The sequence below is a fragment of the Salvelinus namaycush genome, chromosome 5 (genome assembly GCF_016432855.1).
Source record: "Salvelinus namaycush isolate Seneca chromosome 5, SaNama_1.0, whole genome shotgun sequence".
Taxonomy (NCBI): Eukaryota; Metazoa; Chordata; class Actinopteri; order Salmoniformes; family Salmonidae; genus Salvelinus; species Salvelinus namaycush.
This window is the reverse complement of record NC_052311.1, coordinates 15,893,340-15,905,668: the sequence shown is the minus strand read 5'-3', so window position 1 is coordinate 15,905,668 and position 12,329 is coordinate 15,893,340. Positions and strand designations below refer to the sequence as shown.

Below are 12,329 nucleotides of genomic sequence, written 5' to 3'. Positions count from 1 at the left end.
GTTCCAGTCTCACGGAGACATTTTATTTCATAATAGATCTATCAACCACCACAAAAACCTTGAAGGTCTCTGAACAACGCTGAATACATTATATAAAGCTTGGCAAAGAGATCAGATTTGTATGAAGAGTGGAGGGAGGGAAAATAAAGAACCATTGAAAAAACAATAGTGAAGTCTGATCATTCTTCTCCTCTTTCGGCGTCTAAAACGTTAAAGCACAGACTGAAAAGAGGGAAATGAACTTGGCTCATGCCAAAACGGGTGGTAGAATTCCTTGTGGACAACCGTTGAAAAGAACATATGAAAATATGTCAATTGTTCCATGTGTATTTAATGCTGATAGATCACTATGCACAGTATGGGTGAGGGGTGACTCCATTTCCAGCATGCCTGACCCCACTCCCTGTCCAGTGCTCATCACATCTCAATCCATGTATGTATGTATGTATCCCAAATGGTAGGCTATTCTCCCTATTCTCTAGGTAGTGCACTACTTTTGAGTCCTATGGGCCTTGGTCAAAGGTAGTGCACTACATAGGCAATATCAGCGGAGATGGAACGACTTCGAGTAAGAACCCCCACTCCCTTCTATTGTTACAGCTGGACTGTTCCCCACTGCTCCACACCCATTCCCAAGGTTACATTTAGAAATAAATAGGATTTTTTACAGCACAAATCTTGAAAATGTCATTGAGGACTGAGGAGACCATTATGTTATGACTGAGAGGATGATGAGAAACCTGGAGGTAGATGGAGCTGGTTAGTGTTAGTCTGGTAGGATGATGAGAAACCTGGAGGTAGATGGAGCTGGTTAGTGTTAGTCAGAGACTTCTCACAGGACTTAATGGGCTTGAGTATAATTTCCCATCACAGTCATCATTTCCCAACTTCCATTCAATACATCAGTGTCCAGTCAATGTCCAGCTAGCAAAGAGGCATCACACCACCGCTATTAGTTGAGTACATGAAGCAGAGGCATATTCCTGAGGGGATGAGTAGGCATGTTAGTGTGTAAGTATGCAGGTGAGTCAGTCAGCCACTCTAGAGTAGTCATGGTTTCCATTCCACTGTCACACCTTACACCCATGTAATCATCAATATGTCAATCACAAGAGAACAGTGATGATATGAAGCAGTACTTGATGCCTCACTGTCAACATGACTGGAATCAGAGTCAGAGAGTAGATGGAGATGGAGGGGGCGGTGTAGTTGCTATTTGTTGATATTTCTGGGATTTTATCTCCCCCTGTTTTGACATATGAGTTTAGCCCCTACTTGTGCCACCACCCCCTCAACAGCAGCCTGGAGATTTAAAGTATATTCCCTCCATGTTAACATACTTTGTTTTCAGATCCAGTAGAATCACAAAAAGGGATAGACAAGGGAAGAGGTGGCGTTTATGTGACCTGCTATTTTAGCATTGAAAGCATGAATATTGCATGAGGGGGGGACTGAGAGCTGTCAATGTGACAGAGGGTTCTCCTTGGTAAGGCATAAGCCATCCATCGATAACTGATAACCGGCAAAATTCTGGCTATGCTACTATAAGAAAGAGGAACTGGAATCCAAACTGAATATTGTTCCATTGCACTGATAAGTTAGTTAGGTCAAACAATAGAAAAACAAAGAGATATTCCGTTTGAATTCCAGGCAAGCCTTCTTCGTCATCTGATGCAGGAAGAAGTCTAGCAGGTCAGAGGTCAGAGGTGGCGCGAGATACAGTGATGGTGTTGCTCACAGCATATGGTCCACACCTGCTGCTAGGGATAATCACAAAACAAACGCCCGGTGCTGTCTCTTGATCCTGTTCTGTGTTGATTTTACAAATGGTATCAGAGGGGGCTGGGACTTCATCCATCTGTAGCAGCGATGACCCCCAGCACATTGCCAAGAAAGCACTTACCCACAGCTCAGGTAAAACAAAATTCCTGTTTGTAGGGTATGCAAATAGCCCTAAGAACATTAGTCATCATAAGTGCCGAACAAAACAGCTTGCCCGTCCTACAGTACAACTGCCCCATGTGCTAGATGAGTTATATGACACATACTCTGAATGTAATATGTGTTTAGAAAACAGTCCCTCCAGGATTTCGCTGCATTCTTTTAGTGATCTCCACGGGCAAAAATGCTTGATTTTGCTGCGGCAATTCTGACCAAAAAAAGGTTGTTAACGTGTGACTTGATTGAACAATTTTATGCGGTTAAATTGCAGTGATTGGTTGAAATTGCACACTTTTTGTAATGTGGAGATCGAACAGTTTTATGTGATAACAGTGCAGTGAAGGGTCAATACTTCCCATAATATGCGGGGAATTCTGCAATCACAGAATTGCTCAATCCTGGAGGGACTGATAAAACACATTGTGCCCTGAATGCAAAAATACTAGTAGGTGTTGACCGTCCTACAGTGCAACTGCCCTATATGCAGAGTTATATGGCACATGTACTCTGAATGTAACATGCATTTGTAAAACACACTGTGCCTAATTGAGCCCAAATTCTGGTGGCATATAGCCTCAATTTACGTTTTAATAACCAGTTTTCACAATTCAATTATACCATTCCTGGGACATAGTGACATTTTTCTCAGATGGACAAGCTTGGTAAAGGGGCAATGAGTACTTACATAAATTCTGTGCCGTCTTTGCGTCCAAGATTCGCAGCTCCTTCGCCTTTTTCTTGAATTGCGTCACCCTGGCGTCTGTCTCATCCACCTCATGTTTCACTGTAGAAGGAAGGAATTGCATATTCAATTCTGAGGAACATAACTGGTGTATGGAAAGTGCAGCAATGGCCTTGACCCATAAGAAATGATTAAATGTTTGCTTAAGTTTGGTATTTTCAATAATATATATTATTCTGGTTTATTTTGAAAATGTACATTCACATTATGAACACACTAGGTGACAATACACATTGGGAGCCTTACGGTTCTATGCATGAGACCCGTACACATATGGAGAAACAAAGACACAGTGGTGTTTAAAGGAGAATATGAGTAATGAAAGAGTATTTAACCCAACACAGGAACACACTCATACAACTGGGCTCTAAAGCCAATGGAAACCAAGCTTTACACTCTAAAAAGACTCTGCCAGGTAACATCTACACCATTTAGATGCCAGCAGCTAGGCCCTCCATATTAGTTTCTCACACATTCATGTATAATACTAATGTAAGCCCTGGTCTGCTGGAGCGAGCCTGCAGCAGCAGCTTGTGTGTGTGTGTGTGTGTGTGCGTGCGTGTTGTAAGATAGTTGACAAACACAGCTCCCCTTCCCCAAGGCTCGTTCTGTCAGCCTCCCAAAGCCAGGGAGATAATTGTGTTCCCAGCGTAATCCTGGAGAGAGCCACACACTGCTGCTCCACTGAGCACACAGCACACAGGCAGGCACACGCCACACAGGCAGGCAACACAAGCAGGCAGGCAGGCAGCACACAGGCAGGCAAGCAGCACACAGGCAGGCGGCACACAGACAGGCAGGCAGCACAAAGGCAGGCAGGCAGCACACAGACAGGCAGGCAGCACACAGACAGGCAGGCAGCACACAGACAGGCAGGCAGCACACAGACAGGCAGGCGGCACACAGACAGGCAGGCGGCACACAGACAGGCAGGCAACACACAAGCAGCCTACGACTCAGGAGACCGGCCCCAATCTTAATGGCAGTGTGTCAGGGAGATTCCGCACGGTATAGGTGACACTATGTGTCAGCCAATCGTTCCTATTAAGTTTACCTCTACACACATAATAATTAAATAATAATAATTCTTATTTACATACACACATACAGGTACGTATGCATACAAACTAGCAGGACCCCTTTGTCTGGGAGCCACCCATAGGGAGTGAGCATACTGTCTTTAAAACGAGACGGAGAGCGAGAAAGATAAGGAAGGGAGGAAGGAATGTACAGTATACTCAGGTGGAGACGGTAGCGGCAGCAGGAGAAGGAGAGGAAAACTCCTCGGTCCCCCCCACCCCATCCACTCAAGATGGCTTATGGGAGTGGCAGCGCGCCTCGCCGCTAATCATCACAACTCCTCTATTTATTTAAGCCCAAGGTGTGAGTCTCCCAGGAAATACCCAGAACAAACAACCAGATCCCCAGAAAGTATCTGCATATTTGAAGAAACAATCAAAGAGGCAACAGCATCTCCTGAGCTGGTAGAGAGGAGAAGATGTTGCTTGAGGCACCCAACACAACCAGCCTCAGCCTCACTACCAGGCAGTTTGTCAACACAACACTTCAGGGAATATATTGTTTATACTATACACTGTGCTGCTGGAATAGGGAGGGTGATTCAATAATATGATTTAACCCCTCAAAACTAGTATAGAGTCAGACCTCAGTTATATTCTGAATTTTAAAGTGTGAATTTTGACATAGTGCTACTTGACAGAATTGCCTACTTTTATTTCATCACACTGTGGCAGAAATGTATTTTCTGTAAGCTCGCCATTACCTTGTAAATTATGATGTTTTTTGGGGTTTATTTTCCTGTAACAATTCATCAAAAGTAGCAAAAGTTAAGACCTTGTCAGCTATACTCATTTGAATTGGTTAGCCAGCTAGCTTTTAGTTGCCTGGCTTGCTAGGTTGACATTTACTGAATGTATTTGAAAATGGATGGGTTTATTGGTGTTAAAATAGAGAAGGTATGCTATTTGAAGCAGCGGGCTGCTGATGTCATGCAGAAGCTGTCATTTTGTGTTTATACTTCTTCATAATGACAGCAAGTCTGATATCGGACAACAATAAACTGTTCATGATGTTGCTACGACAATTGTTTACATGATGTAAACCAGCCTTAATTCTAAAACGTCTTGCATAGGAGTGAAACAATGTTTTGAAAACCTACATACAGTAAGTGTTCAATAATGACCAACCTATATGTGTTCAATGAACATCTGGGCTGAAAGAAATGTATGATTGGCGGTTTAAGAAATTAATAATTGGTACATGGTTGTAGAAAACTGTGTAAAAAATTAATTATCCAATTCTGACTTCCATGTGAAAAAATATATATATTTATATTGTGAAACTGTAATCCGAGGAGATGAGTTTGAGGCCCTTGATTTTACAGGGCTGTGAAAAGATCTTGTTTCACTGCATTTCATGGTGAATTATTTTCTGTATCCACTTTTCTCCCCGCATCATTTGGATACAGCCTATTATTCAAAACGCTCAGATTAGGTGAAGTGCCCCATGACAAGTCCCCTGGCGATGACATCATGGACTCATAATGCCCCATGACAAGTCCCCTGGCGATGACATCATGGACTCATAATGCCCCGGGTCAAGCGCAGTGAGACGGTTGGATGAGCCTTGTTCATGGGCCAAGAGCTTCTCACGGAGACCAAGCCTCAGACAAAGAAACTAGAGGCCCAGAGAAAATAAAACATCAGGAATCACTGATCTTCCCACAGGGACGTCTATGTTTTTTTGCAGGCAGTAAGTGGGACAACGATGGGCCATTTCGGGGCCCTGGTTACCCCCCCCCCCCCCACACCTTGTGCGAGTTGGATGTTCCACATGGTTACCTCACACTCTCTGTGGGACGCTGTTGAAACATTCGCCAGCGCCTCAGCTGTCCTCACCCTCAGCTGTCCTCACCCTCAGCTGTCCTCACCCTCAGCTGTCCTCACCCTCAGCTGTCCTCTAAAACAGACACATATATATTTTTTTACATTTAGCAGACACTCATATGCAGAGCGATTTACAGGAGAAATGATGGAATTATTAAGTGCCTTGCTCAAGGACACATCAAGAGATGTTTCACCTAGTCGGCTCGGGGATTCAAACTAGCGACCTTTTGGTTACTGGCCTAACGCTCTTAACCCCTAGGCTACATGCAGCCCCATTCCAATATGATATTGTCCCATTGTGCTTTTCCTGTCCTGCTGGGCTCGGGTTAGAAGCAGCAGCAGCGGCATAGGTTAGAGAGAGGGATGGTGATAGCTTATATCTAGCTCAAAGATATGCAACTTTGATGGGGGTGGCTCGTGGATCTGCGTACCCACATCCATACATCAACAAGTGTCTGCGCAGCCAGGCGCTAAAATGTAACTTAGTTCTATTTTTTACGCTTGGCACTGCAAATCACGCCTCTCCCATCTCCTCATTGCTTTTTAGGAGCATATACAGTGGGGCAAAAAAGTATTTAGTCAGCCACCAATTGTGCAAGTTCTCCCACTTAAAAAGATGAGAGAGGCCTGTAATTTTCATCATAGGTACAATTCAACTATGACAGACAAAATGAGAAAAAAAAATCCAGAAAATCACATTGTAGGATTTTTAATGAATTTATTTGCAAATTATGGTGGAAAATAAGTATTTGGTCAATAACAAAAGTTTATCTCAATACTTTGTTATATACCCTTTGTTGGCAATGACAGAGGTCAAACGTTTTCTGTAAGTCTTCACAAGGTTTTCACACACTGTTGCTGGTATTTTGGCCCATTCCTCCATGCAGATCTCCTCTAGAGCAGTGATGTTTTGGGGCTGTTGCTGGGCAACACGGACTTTCAACTCCCTCCAAAGATTTTCTATGGGGTTGAGATCTGGAGACTGGCTAGGCCACTCCAGGACCTTGCAATGCTTCTTACGAAGCCACTCCGTTGCCCGGGCGGTGTGTTTGGGATCATTGTCATGCTGAAAGACCCAGCCACGTTTCATCTTCAATGCTCTTGCTGATGGAAGGAGGTTTTCACTCAAAATCTCACGATACATGGCCCCATTCATTATTTCCTTTACACGGATCAGTCGTCCTGGTCCCTTTGAAGAAAAACAGCCCCAAAGCATGATGTTTCCACCCCCATGCTTCACAGTAGGTATGGTGTTCTTTGGATGCAACTCAGCATTCTTTGTCCTCCAAACACGACGAGATGAGTTTTTACCAAAAAGTTATATTTTGGTTTCATCTGACCATATGACTGTAACGGCTTTCTTCCTGGGATGAAGGAGAGGACCAAAACGCAGCGCGGCTAGTGTTCAACATGATTTAATAAAGATTATAACGTGAACACTACAAGAAACAAAACAATAAATGTGAAAACCGAAAACAGTCCTATCTGGTGCAGAACACAAAGACAGGAAACAATCACCCACAAACCAACAGTGCAAACAGGCTACCTTAATATGGTTCCCAATCAGAGACAATAACACCTGCCTCTGATTGAGAACCATATTAGGCCAAACAACAAACCCAACATAGAAACACAAAACATAGAATGCCCACCCAGCTCACGTCCTGACCAATTAAGCAAAGACTAAACAAAGGAAATAAGGTCAGGAACGTGACAATGACATTCTCCCAATCTTCTTCTGGATCATCCAAATGCTCTCTAGCAAACTTCAGACGGGCCTGGACATGTACTGGCTTAAGCAGGGGGACACGTCTGGCACTGCAGGATTTGAGTCCCTGGCGGCGTAGTGTGTTACTGATGGTAGGCTTTGTTACTTTGGTCCCAGCTCTCTGCAGGTCATTCACTAGGTCCCCCCGTGTGGTTCTGGGATTTTTGCTCACCGTTCTTGTGATCATTTTGACCCCACGGGGTGAGATCTTGCGTGGAGCCCCAGATCGAGGGAGATTATCAGTGGTCTTGTATGTCTTCCATTTCCTAATAATTGCTCCCACAGTTGATTTCTTCAAACCAAGCTGCTTACCGATTGCAGATTCAGTCTTCCCAGCCTGGTGCAGGTCTACAATTTTGTTTCTGGTGTCCTTTGACAGCTCTTTGGTCTTGGCCATAGTGGAGTTTGGAGTGTGACTGAGGTTGTGGACAGGTGTCTTTTATACTGATAACAAGTTCAAACAGGTGCCATTAATACAGGTAACGAGTGGAGGACAGAGGAGCCTCTTAAAGAAGAAGTTACAGGTCTGTGAGAGCCAGAAATCTTGCTTGTTTGTAGGTGACCAAATACTTATTTTCCACCATAATTTGCAAATAAATTCATAAAAAATACTACAATGTGATTTTCTGGATTTTTTTCTCTAATTTTGTCTGTCATAGTTGAAGTGTACCTATGATGAAAATTACAGGCCTCTCTCATCTTTTTAAGTGGCAGAACTTGCACAATTGGTGGCTGACTAAATACTTTTTTGCCCCACTGTACCCACATGGGGGATTGAAAGATGAACTGAGGTGAACACTCCAGTCCAGTTGTTGGTGATAATGCACCTTAAAGTTGGTTGCCAACTGACATATAAAGTACACAGAAGAAGAAGAAGAAGTAGTCATAGTCGTAGAAGAAGACTACTACTACTGAAGGAGAGATTACTAGAAAATAACTAGGTGTCCCCTTCTATCTGTGGATTAAATGTCAGAGTAGAGAACACACAATTTTGTGCGACTCAAAATGGATCGCAATTCTACAAAGATCCAGAAAAAAAGAACATTGTGCAAAACCTTTTTTTTTTATTGGTCCATGGACCTACATAACGGGCGGGGGCTGCCAGTTGCCCATCCCTGATCTAGCTGCTATCTGCTAGTATACATGCTCACTGATTCAATTCTGCCACACGCCGCATGTTTCCTCATATCTCCATGTGTGGACTGATGGGGCCTGGAGGGGGATATCACATAGTGCCTGCCAGTTTATTCAGTGTCCAGGAAGTGTGGACAGGATAACTACAGGTTGCCCTTTCAAAGCAATGGGAAAATGGACCAAAAAATACCCCTACTAGTCATCAGCCTTGTTTCCTTCCCAACTAAAAGTTTGCAAGTAAATAGAGTTATGCTATTGCCAAATAAAACCTTAACCGCTCAACCTCCCCTTGAGGCTATGGCTTGACAGTTGATAAAACCACTTGCCAGCACCAAACGTGTTTTACTGACTGCCCAGTGGCTAAGATGTAAGACTCCAACAACAAGCGCCATCCCTCTCTTAGAGCCCTGTATTTGTTAATACAATCTTCCATGAATCCATTTATGAGAGAGCAGTTTGTGGTGGGTAGAGGAAGGGGGTGAAATTGGCAGCCAGCAGGTTTGCTGGAGCTGTCGGGCACAATGAAAGCATGGGGCCCATTTCTCGTCAGGATGTATCATTCCTATGACAGGCTGTCAGGCCCGACACATGGCAATAATGCAATCTTAATCACAAATTAACAGCGAGAGGCTGTAGTAATTGTTTTCATTGGCGAACCAAAAGTAGCACTTAGCGTCTACGCGAGAACTATCGATGAGATCAGGAGGTAGGTCCATTTGGACAGGAATGAGCAGGGTGGGAGCATGTTGTGTTCCTCAGGGCACGTGGTAAACCGAGCTAGACAGCAGCTGGGCCTCGCATAGTGAAAAGCCTTTCACTGAAACAACCAATAGTGATGGCTCGTTAAGTTTTTATGGAGAACTCCGATCACACACAGATAAATTAAAGTTGAGTAAGACATGCTGAGTACATGTAGGACACAAATAACACTAAACTATGAATGACTTCTGCAGAGCAGCATGTCGGTTAATATTCACAGCAAAAACGGTGCATTGTTTAAAGCAAGGCCAGATGGAGCACTCAGGGGGAAAATGAGGTCTTTGGTTGATCTTGACCATGTCAGTCAGACTACAAGAATGTGTCAGTGTAATATAACCAGAGAGAGTTTCCCAATGCTTTGTTGGAACTACATATCAAGGGAGAAAAACACATAGGAGACTGGTACCGAAAAAGAAAGACGTTTCCAAATGACCGTTAAACAATAACACTGAAGTTATTTTGTGGCCAAGATAATCATATGCATGTTAGGCCCAGCCCAGGATAATAGTTACATTTCATTACCAGAGGAAGGGGAGTATAACAGCTTATTAAGGCCAGAGGAGCCAACCATAGAATGAAGGATTTTATTTAAAAAAAATAGATAAACTACACAAGCAATAGAAACTGATTTGGACAGTTTAAGATGGCTTAGCGTCTATGTGAGCCTTGTATGTGAGTTTTGGACCGTGGTAAGCTCTGGAGAGATCCTGATAACCAGAGTTCTTCCACACTTGGCCGTTCGCCGTGTTGACTGGGCCACAATCATTTTGCTGGTAGTCTTCCATGAGATATCTCCCTAAAGACCAGCCAGAAGGGCCCGGGGCATTAGAAAGCTAAACACTACCACATGTTCACTTCCGGAGACAGAGACTGAGACTGGTCCGACGAAGCGCAGCCATCACCAGACAACAAACCACCAGAGGACAACGCCGAGCGATGGGAGGCCTTTTCGAAAGTAGAAACTGAAGAAAGCATTGATGACAGGTCCTGTACAGATGTATTTAAGGGCAGGCTGATGTAGAGTGGACCAGACAATGTGGAGTCTGGCTGTCCAGGAGGCTATTTATTCCCCACCGAATGTGCAATCTGCCTGCAAACATGTGTTCCGTCCTCCATCTCTCTGACTCACGCTGGGGATTGAGCCACCAGAGCTGCCAGCCCCTCTAAAGGAGATGGATTCTGAGAGGGGCAGAGCCATAGGGTTCTGCCGATGCCTGCTTCAGCTGCAGCTCACACATCTAGATGTGCAATACTCAAACATTTTAACGGAATTGGAAAAATACCGATTTATTTCCAAGGATATTGGTTCTTTGGGATGCAGCTGGTTTCTCTAAAGGGAGGCTTTGGATATACACTATATATACACAAAAGTATGTGGACACCCCTTCAAATTTGTGAATTTGGCTATTTCACCCACACCCGTTGCTGACAGGAGTATACAATCGAGTACACAGCCATGCAATCTTCATAGACACACATTGGCAGTAGAATGACCTTACTAAAGAGCTCACCTTTCCAACAAGTCAGTTTGTCAAATTTCTGCCCTGCTAGAGCTGCTCCGGTTAACTGTAAGTGTTGTTATTGTGAAGTGGAAACGTCTAGGAGCAACAATGGCTCAGCCGCAAAGTGGTAGACCACACAAGCTCACAGAACGGAACTGCTGAGGAACCATTGCCTCTGGAAGCAATGTCAGCACAATAACTGTTCGTCGGGAGCTTCATGAAATGGGTTTCCATGGCCTTGCAGCCACACACAAGCCTAAGATTACCATGCACAATGCCAAGGGTCTGCTGAGGTGGTGTAAAGCACGCCACCATTGGACTCTGGAGCAGTGGAAATGCGTTCTCTGGAGTGATGGATCATGCTTCACCATCTGGCAGTCTGATGGACGAATCTGGCTTTGGTGGATGCCAGGAGAACACTACCTGCCCCAATGCATAGTGCCAACTGTAAAGTTTGGTGGAGGAGGAATAATGGTATGGGGCTGTTTTTCATGGTTCGGGCTAGGACCTTTAGTTCCAGTGAAAGGAAATCTTAACGCTACAGCATACAATGACATTCTAGACGATTATGTGCTTCTAACTTTTTTGCAACAGTTTGGGGAAGGCCCTTTCCTGTTTCAGCATGACAATGCCCCAGTGTACAAAGTGAGGTCCATAGAGAAATGGATTTTGAGATCAGTGTGAAAGAACTTGACTGTCCTGCACAGAGTCCTGACCTCAACCCCATCGAACACCTTTGGGATAAATTGGAAAGTCGACTGCGAGCCAGGACTAATCGCCCAACATCAGTGTCCGACCTCACTAATGCTCTTGTTAATGAATGAAAGCAGCAGAAATGTTCCAACATCTAGTGGAAAGCCTTCCCAGAAGAGTGGAGGCTGTTATAGCAGCTAAGGGAGCCCAACTCCATTATAATGCTGATTATTTTGGAATTAGATGTTCAACGAGTAGGTGTCCACATACTTTTGGCCATGTAGTGTAGGACGATTGCTTAGTTTTGCATCTAGCCCAGCCAACAAGGCTGTTATAGGGAATAGACAGGGATGTGTTTTGGCAGTGTAAGAGTAATAACAGTGTAATTGTCTGTGTCAACATGTTGACATCTGCTTTTAAGTGTACATTCTCTGTTAGACGTTTAATGAAATACAACAATAGCTACTACATAGCCATGTAGGAAAACGTTTTATGATGTTTGTGTGTACACAATGTTTTTCTTTCGAAATAAGAGATGTGGTCAAATCGGCTTGTTTTTCTGTGTCATTGAGAAGAGTTCTTATTTCCTGTTAGGTACCCAGAGTGCATCTCAAGCATATGAGAGCGTCATGTTCCAGGGGCTGTTACCTTTGAAGCACTGTATCTCTTTCGATGTCACCCCCGAAAACACATGTGATATCCGACCCTGAAGACCAGGGTCAACGGACGAGCACGAGACCTCCCAAAATAGAGAGCAGAACGTACGGTTAGAAAACACCATTTGACCAGCGAATTCCAGCTGTGTCCAATTTCTCCCATTGATTAGGGCTAAACAGAGGTCTCTCTCTCAACCCCAAAGCCAATTTACTGTTGGGATATAAACC

At 44.1% G+C, this 12,329-nt stretch overlaps 1 protein-coding gene across 5 annotated transcripts in view; it reads right to left on the bottom strand.

Moving 5' to 3' along the window:
- Nucleotides 1-12,329, bottom strand: part of diaph2 (diaphanous-related formin 2) — a 700,846-nt gene that overhangs the window by 329,429 nt on the left and 359,088 nt on the right. For all 5 annotated transcript variants that reach the window (XM_038993651.1, XM_038993650.1, XM_038993653.1 and 2 more), the window contains one exon: nucleotides 2,627-2,725. In XM_038993651.1, coding sequence (XP_038849579.1) covers nucleotides 2,627-2,725 — 99 coding nt within the window. The remainder of the gene's footprint in view (nucleotides 1-2,626; nucleotides 2,726-12,329) is intronic.